This window comes from Myodes glareolus, chromosome 4 (genome assembly GCF_982192425.1).
Source record: "Myodes glareolus chromosome 4, mMyoGla1.1, whole genome shotgun sequence".
NCBI classification, from domain to species: Eukaryota; Metazoa; Chordata; class Mammalia; order Rodentia; family Cricetidae; genus Myodes; species Myodes glareolus.
In genome coordinates, this window is record NC_142029.1 from 9,547,098 (window position 1) to 9,561,623 (window position 14,526).

At 49.4% G+C, this 14,526-nt stretch overlaps 1 protein-coding gene across 2 annotated transcripts in view; it reads right to left on the reverse strand.

Annotated features, from left to right (window-relative positions):
- Osbpl10 (oxysterol binding protein like 10) overlaps nucleotides 1-5,973 on the reverse strand; it is a 257,610-nt gene extending 251,637 nt beyond the window's left edge. The window contains exon 1 of one of the 2 annotated variants that reach the window (XM_085688999.2): nucleotides 5,547-5,973. In XM_085688999.2, the coding sequence (XP_085545125.2) occupies nucleotides 5,547-5,833 (287 nt within the window). In that variant the 5' untranslated portion in view covers nucleotides 5,834-5,973. The remainder of the gene's footprint in view (nucleotides 1-5,546) is intronic. The other variant, XM_048424343.3, reaches the window with a different exon arrangement.
- Between the last annotated feature and the right edge of the window lie 8,553 nt (nucleotides 5,974-14,526).

Genomic DNA, 14,526 nt, shown 5'->3' on the forward strand with positions numbered 1-14,526 from the left:
AGCAGCCACCTGAAGCCTGGAGAAGCAAGGTGGGGAGTTCCCTTTAAGGGGCAGTGCTTGCCTGGATGCATGAAGCTCTGAGTTCAATTCCCAGCACCAAATAAATCAAGCATTGATGCTGAGTGCCTAGAATCCCAGCACTTGAAAGGTAGAGGCAGTAGGACCAGCAGTTGAAGGTCAACCTCACTACACAACCAATTTGAGGCCAGCCTGAGATGCTTGAGATCCTGTTCCTCCATTCACCCCCCACAACAGCAAAAGAGGGCCTGAGGGGTGGGACTGGGGAAGTTAGTAAGATGGTTCAGTGGATTAGAGCATCTGTCACCAAGCCTGACAACTTTAAATAATGAAAGAACCAAGTCCTGCAAGTTGTCCTTTGACCTTCACACGAAGCCACGGCATTGATGCATACACACACACACACACACACACACACACACACGGAGATGGAGAAATATAAATAGATAAATGCAATTTTATTTTATTTATTTACTGTTTGTTTTTCAAGACAGGGTTTCTCTGTGTAGCTTTGGAGTCTGTACTGGAACTTGCTCTGTAGACCAGGCTGGCCTCGAACTCACAGAGCTCCACCTGCCTCTGCCTCCTGAGTGCTGGGATTAAAAGTGTGTGCCACCACCACCCAGCCATTTTAATCTTTTTAAGAGAAGAAATACATGTTCATGCACTAGAATATTCACAGCAACACCACCCAAATGGGTCAAAAACTGGGATGTTCGCTCTAATCCACCTATAACACAAATTATATATCCATTTGGTATATCTATACATATTGTATGTCCATAAAACTGAACACAGATCAGCAGTGAATACCGACAGGTGGCAACCTATCCAGGAACACACATGCGCCTCACACACATAATGGTAATATTCCTAACTGGGTGGCCGGGTTGGGTTCTTGGGTTCTGTGCAGACAGAAACCACAAATGAGAGAAGATCAGCCTCTTCCATGTCTATGGTTCTGAGACCTCAACAAGTCCAAGAGAGCCTGAGAGCTGGACAGACAGACACTCGGTGCTGGACCCTGACAAGTAGAGCCGTGACCCCATGCCCTGATGAGCAGAGAGCTAGAACTCCGGATGGTCAGGTCACAGCCTCGCAGCTCTTCACCCTCCGCAGCCCCGCTCTCACTCTCGCCAGCGATCCATGGCTCATTAGCCGCAGCTAATGCTGGTAGCTCCAAGCAATGGCCAGCATGGATGGCTTTCGAGCCCTGGGGGTCACGATCCCCAGTTCTTACGGCCAGGCAGGTCCCTGGTACTCTTTCCAGTGGCCAAGGCCTCTGCCTCCTCTACATGTCTACAGTCCTGAGTCACCCTGTCCCCTCTGCTTCCACTCATCTCTCCTCCTGATCACCTCATGCAGAGCACTATGGCTGCTACAGCCGCTACCGAGGCCCCCTCTGCTACATCTCTTCTTTGTGTCCCCCACTTTGCTCATCCTATACACAAAGACCACAAGTGGGTAGGGACAGGCACTCCACACTCAGGTGGCAGCATGGGGGGTGTGGCCTGGATGGTGGAAAAACATGAGGAGAGCCACGGGGTGGGGCGGGGGGAGCATGATTTGTGTGAAGCGCTGTAGTGCTCATCAGGAAAAGAGCCTTGCCCCAAGCCTGACATCTTAAGGTGGATCCAGAGGACCTTCATGGGGGAAGGAGATAATTGACTTCCACAAGTTGTCTCCTGGTCTTCACATACATGCCATGGAACATGTGTGCCCCCTACACACACACAAGAAAGAAACAAAGGAAGGAGAAAGAGGGGAGGGAGGAAAATTACATTTTTAGCTTGTTTTTTGAATTGAAGTCTTCCAGGTGACCAGAGTTCACTCGCACCACGGCGTCCTGAAGCAGCAGCTGGGCTGGAGCCATCCCTAAGGTTCTTGGAATGTTTTCAGTCTGACCGTAAAGTGGTTCCCTGGCTGCCTCAAGGGCAGGTCAGTCAGTTGCCCAAGAACATTCAGCTGACAGTTCTCCACTCAAGGCTGTCAGGCGCAGGGGAGGGCCTAGCACCTGCCACTCAAGGGATCAAATGGCCAGCTCTGGACAGTTTCACTCATTCACAGAAAATATACATTTAACAGAGAAGTAAACAAGACTCATTCACAAGGAAAACAAGGAGGACTGTGATAGTCATTTTGGTGTAAGCTTCCTCAAACACGTTCTCTTATAACAAATCCTAAAAGTGGGGGTTGAGGGTGCAGCCCGGGTGGTAGAGTGTTTGCCTGGAATACATGAAGCCCTGGGTTCGATCTCCAACACCACCTCCAGCCAAAACTAAGGGTGGCCCTGAATGTCTGTGATCCCAGCACTTGGGAGGCAGAGGCAAGGAGGGACAGCAGTTCAAGATCATCATCAGATACATACTGAATTTGAGGCCAGCCTGGACTACATAAAACTTTGTCCCCAAAACAAAACAATAACAACAAAAGCAAACAAACAAAAAAAAAGCAGAAGAAGACAGATCCAAACCGGGCAGGGAGGGGTTAAGACAAAGCAGGTGCTTGACAGAGAAGCAAGCCTGTCAATACACGTTTTCATCCTGCCTGGAGTACTCTGACTGAATTTGAGGCCAGCCTGGGCTATATGGACTATCTCAAAAACAATAACAACCAAAATGAGACAGTCTCTTGGAGACTCCCATGCCCATCCCTGCTCTTGTTTTCTTCCCAAATGCCTCTTTCTTTTTACACCCATGCCTAAAACCTGTATCTATCTTTTCAACAGGGTGATGGTGGACTATCCCTTTAATCCCAGCACTTGGGAGGCAGAGGCAGGCAGATCTCTGTGAGTTTCAGGCCAGCCTGGTCTACAAAGCGAGTTCTAGGATAGCCAGGGCTACACGGAGAAATCCTGTCTAGGAAAACACAATCTTTTGAACGGCACAGTGGCTCAGAGGGTAAAGGCACCCGTGTCAACCCTGATGACTTTTATTCCATCTCTGAGACCCACATGGTGGTAACCTACAAGTGGTCTTCTAACATGTGCACTACTCTTTATGCATGAGCACATGTACACACATATGTTGCCCTCTAACCTCCACATGTGCACTACTCTACACGCATGAGCACACACACACATACACACGTTGCCCTCTAACCTCCACACATACACTACTCTACAAATATGAGCACACACATGTTGTCCTCTAACTTCCACATGTTCACTACTCTACACACATGAGCACACACACACACACACATGTTGTCCTCTAACCTCCACATGTGCACTACACACACAAGCACACATACGCACACAAATAAACAAGTAACTTTGAAAAATGTCTTTTAATAAACCCTAATTCTGCTTTCAAAAAGAAAGAGAGAAAGAAAAGAAAAAGGAATCTAATCTAGGTGGGCACCTGCCTCTCCTTGGGTCCGTGTTCCGGCCACTTCATGAGAAGATCCCCCGTGGCTTATGTTCTGAGTGGCGTGCTGCTACAGCAGGGCCTGGCACATAACAGACACTCAATAAACTGCTGTGATGGGAGAAAATAACTGAACGAGGTCTCCGTGACTTTCAGAGTCTGTCCTGGCCCTCTTCTCTCTTCCTCTCCATGGATACAGCTCTCCCTTTACAAGACCCCCAGGGAGAGGAGCAGTGTGTTCTCACAGGGCCAGTATAAATCACCTCCTGACCATTAAGTGGACCTTGGGCCATGGTTCAGAGAGATCCCCACATAGGAGAGAAGCTGGGACACAGCATCACCCATTAGAGAAAATGCTTTGGGGAGGCGAGGAAGAGCATTCATTGGCGGAGACCTCCCCTGAGCATGCTCGGTAGCGTGCACGTTTACCTAGGTTAAGTTTGTGATTGCTAGCATTTACTTTGTGTTTTCTCAAGCTCTGACTCCAGTAGAAACACCACGGTGGGTTTAAAAATGGCAAAAGGACACAATTCCAAATCCCTCCTAAATCCACTACAAAGAGCGAAATCCTTTAATACATGTTACAGGTAAAACACTATGGCCAGGCAAAGAATATGCCTGTTATCTGGGGCAGATGCTCGACCGACCCCATAAGCTCTTGAAGAAGCAGCATTAGAAGTGATTGCCCAGCGTGCTTTCAAACTGTCTATGACAAGGCACCCTGAACTGCCATTCGGAGACACAACTTTCAAGAACTGAAATCTCGGTTAGTCATCCCCTATCTCCCTCTCCCCCTCTCCTACGCACACTACCTCTCTGTTTTCAGCTTTTAAGGGGGGGGGGGGATAAGAGCAGCCGCCAAAGCTATTTTGAGGGGTTAAAAAAAATTCAAAAGTTAAAAGCAACTCCACTAACATAGTAACAGATCTCCAGGGAGACCCTGGCGACGTGCAGACTTCTTTATCTAGAACTGCTCCTTTTCCATTACATCCAAGGTTCTCTTCCTACAAGCAGAGTTACGTGTGTGTGACAGTCCCTGTTTCGTCTGGAAGCCATCGGAAGAACATTTCCAAACAGCCTGTGGAAAGAGCTAGCTAGTCACCAGCAGAGATAAGCCAAACTCCAGTGCGGGGTTCAAACCTCACAGGCACAAACCATTAAGGGTCCCAAATCTATGAAGACCTAGGGACTGCCGAAGGCTGGCCAAGGATCTCCCCAATAGTGTCTTTGCACGGGCAGTTCATCTTTGGCTTGTTTCTCCGAACAAATACACACACACACACACACACACACACACGGGAGGGGGGGCCTTAGTCTGAGCCTTAAGTCCTTCCATACAATGTGGGGGGGGGGGGTGGTTGTCAGTCTAATCCTTAAAGTCCTTCCATACACACGGTCATCACCCCAAGTATGCTGAGAATCCCATTCTCTGACATCCTTAGACTTTGCAACTTCTTTCTTGAGGCAAGGTCTCCCGACGTGGTTCAAACTAGCCTGAAATTCACTCTGTAGTCCAGGCTAGCCTCAAACTCAAGCCCACTGGCCTCAGTCTCTGAAGCGCTGGCACTACACGCGTCTGCCACCACGCCCAATTTAAGGCTTGCCAACTTTGAGAGGGAAGCGAGGAAACTTCAAGTGCACCTGAACGGGAAATAAGGATAACAGACTGCACGTTCGAGCCACCCGCGAAGGGGTATGCACGGTGGGGGTGGGGGGAGGAGAGGGGAAAAGGGGTGCTCCAAAGATGACAAGTGACAGGCTCTTTGTTGGTGGCGGTGCTGGTGTTTGTATTTTAAACATCACACTTTAACATGAGCTACGGGGTGGGGAGAACTGTGCTAGACTATGCATGATGAATGCTTTTTGCACCGGTCACCTAGCACTGCCTCTCTATTCGTCCCTCTCAGCTCTTCTAGAGAGCGAGAAACCTCTGGCAGGTAGGACACCGGAACCACCCGGGACGATCCAGTGACCACTCCAGATTTCTCAAGCTTCCAGCACCGGAGGAAAACCAGGGCTCCTGCCTCCCTCCCGCGGCTGCGATGCCCGCCAGGGTGTAGAAAGGGCGAGGTGCCCAGGCAGTCCCCGGCCGCGGGTGGCGCCACCGTCCACACCCGGGAAACGGGGACCGCGCGGGGGCGCGGGCGACGGGCTTGTTACCTGTTTTGCCAACCCTGGAGGAGGTTGGTGTATTTGCTAAGCACGCCCTCGAGTGCCGGCTCCCTCCTGCGGCCGCCTCCTCCGGACGGGCTAGCGGCCACCGAGCCGGGACTGCTGCGGCTGCCCCCGCCGCCCAGTCCCGCGGCCGCTGATCGGCCGGCCACCCCTCGGCCAGACAGGGAGCAGGAGGGCGAGGAGCCGGCCGAGGTGGCGCGGCTGCTGCTACGGCTGCTGCTGTTGCTGCCCCCGCCGCCGCCGCTGTCTGCGCTCTGGGTCGTTCTCTCCATGATCGCTGCGCGCCCGGGGCGCGGGTGGCCGCCGCGGTGGCAGCCCCACCGCCGCCGCCTCAGCTGCAGACGCCGCTGCTGCAGCTCCGAGCTCCCGGGCCGCGCGTGGCTGCTCCGATTCCCCGGGAAATGCCTGACTCATACAGGAGGAAGAGGAGGAGGAGGGAAAGAGGGCTGGGAAGGAAGCCAGCCGAGCTGGATGCAGCTGCGGCCGCCCCTCCTCCCGCCTAGACCAGGGCCCGGCCCCGCCCTCCCGCCACTTCCCGGGCAAGTTCGGGGCTCCAGGTCCCTCCTCCACCAGCTCCTCGTCCTTCACGATCGCTCGGGGCCTGGACTGGGGATGCTCCTGGGGCTGGCCGGGCAGACAGGGTGGGCACGCCCTAGATCGGCGCCCTGCACCCTAGCCTTCTTTCTATTGCCCCCACTCGGATCCCAAGGGGTGACGGAGAATTTCCGCAGGTCCTTCCCTCCAACCCCAACCCACCTCGGGACCTGGAGGGAGGGACAGCCCTACCCACCCGGTCCACCCGGATATGGACCCGCCCGGTCCCTGACACCGGCACGCTCCCTCTCCGTGTGTCGGCGCACAGGAGCCTGGGCCAAGCACGTACACAGTCACCTGAAAATTAGCCTCATTGGGGGAGCCTAGAAACAGGGCAGCGAGGCCCTCGGGGCTCTCCCGTTGGGTTTGGAAGCAGAAAGGAAGGGGACAGCAGGTGACTGTCCCAGGTGAGCCAGCTGTCAGCTGCGGGCGTTTCCACGAGTCAGAGTTAGGGTGTACTGACTACTAGGGCTGGGACAAGGTTCCTTCCAGTGACCGCTCTCGGGAACTCACTTCACACTAAAATTCCGGGCGTGGAGGGCAGAGATAGACCGGCCTGGCGAGTCAAGGCTCACTTCGCAGGAGATAACGCACCTGAGAGCCACAGGGGCCCAAACCGGAGAGCAGTGAGAAGACAAACACACCTGCTTCCACTATAAACCGAAACTTCTTTCGCCCACCCACACACTCGGCACTTCTCAATCTGTGTTGCTCTTTAGCAAAGGCAGATAGAGGACCCTCTCCAGCCCACTAGTTATCTTTGTGTCTATAAATATTCAATGCAATCTGGTTGTTTCTAAAATTAGTTGGTTTTGAGAATCTGAGACCACTCCTTTACACACACACACACACACACACACACACAAAACAGATGCTAGATAGATGGATAGTAGATAGAAGATAGATAAACAGAATAGTAGACAGATAATTATAGATAAATGGATGGATGATAAATAGATAAATGATAGATGGATAGTAGATAGATGGCTGATTGACAGTTATTGGGTGATAGACAGACAGACAGACAGATTTTTGCTAGGTAGAGTTAACTTTCACAGGCTCAGTTCCCCAGATTCTTTACAGCTTCACACCTGTCCAGAAAAAATTTCAAGGAGAATTCAGCCCTAGAGAGGTCCAGGCAGAAGGTTCAGAGACATGAGAAGTGATTGCTGCCAAGTATATCAGAACTTCAGATGTCCACACATCGTGAAAAAGTAAAAATGACCTTCCAAGAAAAGACACAAGCAAGAACCACTCTGAAGCCAGAGGGTACAGAGGGGTTTGGCTTGGTTGGTTTGGTGTTTGCTTGCTCCCTTGCTTGTTGAGGTATGATTCCAGGCCCACCTCAAATCACTATAGTCAGGGCTGGCCTTCAATTCCTGGATGAATCCTCCCGATTCTACTTCCCAAGCACTGAGATCACAGGTGTGCACCATCTGGCTCAACTGAGTTTTATATGACCTTGATCAACTTACTTTTAAAAATTACATAATTTTAGACTGAATATATTTTTATGTAATTCATGATTTTGCCTGCATCTATATATGTGTGTGTGTGCCATGTCCATGCCTGCTGCCCAAAGAGATCAGAAAAGAACATATGATCCCCTGGAAATGGAGTTGTAGATGATTGTGAGTCATTATATAGGTGTTGGGAACTAAAAACTGAGTTTTCTGGAAGAGTGCTCTTAAATGCTGAGGCATCCTCTGGTTCCTTAAAAAATATTTTTAAAAGTTTAGGAGAAAAAAATAAAATGGAAGGGGCACCCAAGTACTACGTACTTGGTAGTACTTGGTAGCGTGTTTGTCAAGATTAAAGGACAACGTGCAGAAGTCAGCTCCCCTTCCACTAGGGGGTTAAGGTGACCCAGCGCGGGTCCTCAGGCTTGGCAGGAAGTATTTTACCTGCTGAGCCATCTACCAGGGATTGAACCATTAGACCTGGCAGCAGGTGCCTTAGCTACTTAACCATCTCCCAAGGCCACAGCCTGTTCTCATATGTCCACCCCCCACCGTGTGTGTGTGTGTGTGTGTGTGTGTGTGTGTGTGTTGGTACATATGCATACACACATATGTATGTGTGCGTGGCAGAGGTCAACATCAGATGTCACGCTTCAGGATCAGTTGGTTTTAGAGACTCAGCCTGGAGCTCACCCATTCAGCTTGTGTGGCCACCACGTCTAATGTTTTACATGGGTTCTAAGAACCAAACAGGTTTTCCTGACCGAGCTATCTCCCAATCCCAATCCTCGGGAACTTTTGTTTTGTTTTGTTTTTATTTGATTTTGAGTCAGGTTCTCACTACACAGCCGTGGCTGCCCTGGAACGCACTATATAGACCAGGCTGGCCTGGAACTCCAGAATGCTGCCTGCCTCTGCCTCCTAGGTACTAGGGTTAGAGGGTGCACCAACATACTGGGCTCTGACCCTCAGTTCTTAACCACTGTTAGCATCCTTTGTGACATTACTCCAAAAGGGTCTGGTTTTCTGCACTTGATGAAACTACAGACAGTGCTGCTGGGTGCCTGGAATTCTGTTTCCTATTGTATTTTTGTTCAGCAAGAAATATCTTCTCCCATCAGCACTTTGAAGGAAGCAGGGAGGTGCTTAGACCTCTACTGCCCAGCCACAGGCTGCAAAAGACTGTAGGTGTTTATCGCTTGAAGGACTAACCTGTGATGTGGGTTGTCCTTCTGTATATGTGCTGCTCTTATTGAAGAATGAATAAAGCTGCTTTGGCCTATAGCAGGACAAAATAAAGACAGGCTGGAAGAGATACATAGAGTAGGCAGAATCAAGGTGATACCATGAGGCTGCCGAAGGAGAAAGACACCGCCACCAGAACCTTACCAGTAGGCCACAGCCTTGTGGCAATGCACAGATCAATAGAAATGGGTTAATTTAAGATATAAAAGCTAAATATGAATACACCTAAGCTATTGGCCAAGCAGTGTTGTAATTAATATAGTTTTTGTGTGATTATTCGGGCCTAGGTGGCTGGGAAACAGACAAGCAGCCTCTATTTACAAATCTGGCTTTAGCAGGATGAATCTGGAGCTCAGAGGAGCATGCTGAACCAGGGTCTTCTAATTCCAAGCCCAGTGCTCCTGCAGGTTTAGCAGACCACCTGGACCTGAGCTGTGACTTTATCTGCAGCTTGAGTGGGGGCAGCGGAGCCTAAGGTATTGAAAGTCTGCCCTCCAGGGAACATTCAGCTCCTTTAAGATTATTCTGTCTGGGCCAGGTGGTACACACCTACAATACTAGGACTCAGAAGGTAGAGGAGGGGGGAGCAAAAGTTAAAAGTCATCCTCAGCTACACAGCAAGTTCAAGGCCAGTCTGGAATTCAGGGGATATGTCTGGGAGGCAGGAATCACTGTGAATTGTGAACATCCCATGGTAGCCCAGGCTCAGGAGGATGAGGCAGAAAAAAACCTGTGCTCTAGACCAAAATGGGCTACAGAGTGGACCTTTTGCCACAAAAAGAAAAGAAAGGGGGTATAACAGGCTTTTTTTTTAATTCACCAACCAGCTCCCAAATCATGACACTGATTATCAATAGGAATGCTCAGCCTTATCTTTTATTTTAATCTGTTTCTCATTATCTACATTTTACCATGGGGATTTTTACCTTTCTTCCCTTCTGCACGGTCTGCTTTCCTGCTTCTCCTGTCTGGCTGGCAATTGCCTGACTTCTGGCACCGGGTGAGTCCCTCTCTTTCTCCCTCATTTTCTTCTTCTCTCTTCTTTCTAGATTTCTCCATCTTATTCTCTCTGCTGCCAGCCCTACATATCCTTCTTCTGCCTAGCTATTGGCCATTCCACTTTTTATTAGACCAATCAGGTGCCTTAGGCAGGCAAGGTGAGACAAATGCAACCCATCTTTACATGTTAACAAAGGCAGCAGAAACAAATGCAACACATCTTTACATGTTAACAAAGGCAGTGGAAACAAATGTAACACATCTTTCTACAGTTAATATTCCACAGCAAGTGAGTTAGGGAAAGAAAACAAACACAGAGAGCCTTTTATGAAGGGAGAAAATAAAACAACAGAGAAGGCAAACCATGAGAACTGCCCCAGCCAGAGAGCTCAGGGAGCAATCCCAGGGCTCGAGTTCTGTGGCCCACTGATTATTTGTGCATGTTTCTTCCATTCTGACAGGAATAGGGACGGCGGTTCTACGCTGTTTCAGAGGGAAGGTGACAGTAGGGAAGGTGACAGTAGGGACTGATTTGCAGGAAAGGGAGGCACAGCATTTTTGCAGATGCCCTGAAGGGACCTCTCCCCATCTAGACCAATTGAGAGGGCTGCAGGCCCCAGGCCGCTGCTGCAATGCTGTAAGAGACACTGTGACACATCTGAGGAGTAAGAAGAGTGTGGTGTGCACACAAGAGGGACACAATTTGAGGACAGAGTGTAGTTTGGGCTGATTTCAAAGATACACAAGATACACAAATACATTCTGCAATGTTCCTCTCCTCAAAAGAGAAGTTTGGCTGGGAATGTAGTCTGGTGGTAGAGAACTTGCCCAGCATGCCCCGGCACACACACACACACACACACACACACATACACACGCATGCACGCACATTCAAAAAAAGAGAACTGTGGAGTTTAATTCCTCCCCTAAATATGTTTATCATTGCTACCATCAAATACAGGGTAAGAAACTTAAGGAAGTATTTACTTTGACTCACAGTTTGAGGTGACACATTCTGTCACAGTGAAAAGTGAATAGCAGCAGTGGGCTCTAGTGTGAGGCTGCTTACTCACACCTTAGGTACCAAGATGCCAAGCAAAAAGAATCCCAACCTTGCCCTTCATCCATTTCTAGCCATTTTAGGACCCCAGGTCTTGAGAGGGTGCTGCCCACATCCTGGGTGAGTCTTCTCCCATCCATTAATCTCTGGAAACCCAGAAGTATGTCTCTGAGGTGATTCCAAATTCAGTTAATTCCAGAATGAAGATTAAGTATTACAGATGAATTTAGGGACTCACCTCTAATGAACATGATAGAGCAGAGATGTCCAAGGCCAAGAGATAAAAAGACAGTGGTTTTGCTCCTTTCTCCCTCCCTCCACTTTCTCTAGTGGGTGTAGAACCCAAAGACTCACACTTGCTAGGCAAGAGCTTTTACTGAGATACATCTCAACCCTTCTTATGTTTATGCTGAGACAGGGCCTCCCTGAGTTATCCATCTCATACTTCAGTCCTTCCATGAGCCGGAATGACAGGCTTACCCCACTGCACCTAGCTGCGCTATTGACATTGTTTTTAGGAACTCCTTTTCTAATTCTGTGTGTGCGGGTGGAGTGTGCACATGTGCATGCACGGCCAGAGGACGGTGCTGAGTGCCCTGATCTATCACTTTCTCCTGAGTCCTCTGAGACAGGGTCTCACCCTGAAGCTGGAGCTTGCATTTTACAGTGGGCTGGTGGCCAGACAACCCCAGGGCTACAACTGCACCCACTTCCCTCAGAACTGAGATTGAAGGTGTGTTTGAAACCACGCCCAGCTGGTTCCAGCAAGTGTTCTTCACCACCAGGCCGCCTCTCCAACTCAGCAATTGATCTTTGACAGAAGTGCAAATGCAATTTAATGGAGTTTCTGTCTTCCATTTGTTTCATAACCGAGTTTATTGTTGCTATAAAATATTACTGCAGGACTGAGGATGTGGTTCGAATCGTAAAGTGCTTGCCTGGTTCCATCCCAACCACCGCATAAAACTGGGCATGGTGGAGCACACCTGTAGGCCAGCATTTAAGAGAGGCAGGAGGACGTGAAGTTCAAGGTCATTCTTGGCTATAGAGAAAGTTCCAAACCAGTCTGAGACAGGTGAGATCCTGACAGGGGAGGGAGGAAAGGAGGTGGATTTCTGTGGGTTCAAAGCCAGCCTGATCAAACAGGTAGTGAGTTCCAGGCCACCTAAGAGTACATAATGAAACCCTGTCTCTAAAGGGGGGCAGGGTGGGTAATGACCACAAGACAGCTCAGCAGGCCTCAGGACCCAGGTGTAGGAGAGAACTGACTCCTGCTTGTAAAACACAATGTTTGCTCTGTGCTCTACGGTATGGGAGCTGGGAACCAGGCTGGAGACTTAAAAACACAGGCACACAGACAGACAGGGACATAGGTCATCCTTGAGACAAGAATGCTAAGAATGCCAACTTTATTTGTACTCAGGGGCAGCTTACACAGGGCTCTGGCCACACCCCAGCTCTAGGGATCTTTCGTCCGCAGACTCATCAGAACCAACTCCCTGCCATCAGGGTCTCGTGCTCAGAGCAGCTGCAGGCTGCTCAGAGCCGAAAAAAACAAGCTGTTTACAAGAGAGTCAGGGTCTGGTGGTCCGCAATCCCCAATACCTGATAATTGTCCTCTGACCCCCACATGCACACTGTGGTATGTGTGTATATGCACACATACACTAAATGAATAAAATGTAGTGTTTTTACATGTATGAACACCCAGAAAGACTTCCAAGGGGAAAGGAAGGAAAAACAAGCTGGGGAACATTCATAGTGTGGTAGCGATAAGATAGGAAATTACTGAGAACCCTAACATCACAGGGGATGCATTATGTTACAAATGCAGGGCAAATGTCAAATGCATTGTGTCACAGACAAAAGTCAGACTCAGACACGTGTTCTATGACTTAATGCATGCAGCGCTCTGGAAAAGGCAAACTAGCGACGTGGTCGCCATAGGTATGGGCGGAGCAATGGCTTGACACAAAGAGGAACTGCAGAGAATATTTTTTGGTAAGTCTGAGGTGATGAACTGTCTTATGTTTTTATTGCAGCCTTAGTGACAAGGACCCCATGCTTTTGTCAAAACCCAGACTGACTGGGGTTGGAGAACAGTCGCAGAGTGCCGGCCTGACATGCTGCACGGCCAACACTCCATCCCTAGAACTCTGAACTCTTGACAACCACAGCCATACACTGTTTTAAGTAGAACAAAATATGAGGTCCTTTCGTGTTAGAAAATGGGCTTCCCGTGCCAGAGAACAAAACAGGAAGGAAGCTGGGCCGTGGTGGCGCACGCCTTTAATCCTAGCACTCGGGAGGCAGAGGCAGGAGGATCTTTATGAGTTCAAGATCAACCTGGTCTACAAGAGCTAGTTCCAGGACAGGCTCTGAAGCTACAGAGAATGTTTCGAAAAACCAAAAAAAAAAAAAAAAAAAAAGGAGGGGATGGAGGGAGGGAGAGATAAGTGGATGGATGATGGATGGATGAATAGATGGGTGGGTGGGTGAGTGGGTGATGGATGGATAGATGGGTGGGTGGGTGGGTGGATATATGATAGGTGGACGGATGGATGGATGGGTGGACGGATGGATGATGGGTAGATGAATGGATAGGTGGATGGATGGGTGGAAAATGGATAGGTGGATGAGTGGGTGTGTAGTGGATTGGTAGGAGAGTGGATGAGTAGATGGATAGTGAACAGGTAGATGGAGAAGTGGATTGATAGGTGATATTCTAGTTTCATTTCTGTTGCCAGAATAAAAGTTATGACCAAAAGCAACTTTGGGTGTTGTTGACTAGAATCTGTTTCCACAGCATTTTCTCTGTGTGTTTTATTCCAACATAATGCTTTTATTGATTCTTTGGGAATAATGCACACAATGCGCCCCAATCATACTTGCTCCCCGGTCCTCTCCATTCCTCAGTGACAGTTTTATCTGGAAAGACTGTCAATCTCTCGGCAGGTAAAACCCACCTAAGCAGAGCAGCAGAAGGCTAAAACAGGCAAGATGCTCCAAAGACATGAACGAGAGAGAGAGAGAGAGAGAGAGAGAGAGAGAGAGAGAGAGAGAGAGATTACTGTTCCTCTAAAGAAAACATCTGTTGGAAGAAACTTGTGTTAACTAAGAACTGGAACTTTCTTGTTGCTACAATCTGCCCAGGACAACTTGATTTCTCCCAGCTTTCCCGTGCAGGGGAACAAGCGTGTGATTGTGGGTTATCTGGCTCAAAGCACGATTCGCAAACTCCCAGGCCGGCAAGTGAAGAAGGAGAGGAGTACGGGTGTGTGAGGACTCGGTCAAACTTCTCCATGTTGCTAAAGCAAGGCCAGGGGCCTGGGTGGAAGACTGAAGCAGAATGCTCACTTGGTTCATGATCAGGCCTTGCCTGGCAGCCCCAACACTACAAAACCAAACAAACGAAGAACCTTCCTCAGAATGCTGACTGCGTTCCTCTGTCTCCCTCCATGCTTCCCACCCCACCTTAGTGTTTTTAACAGGCTCTTGCTCTGCAGCCCTGGCTAGCCTCCAATGCGGGCTCCTTCTGCCTCTGCCTCCTGGGTGCTGGGATTACAGGCCTGCACCGCCAGGACCAGCATGAGCCATGCTCTCTTAA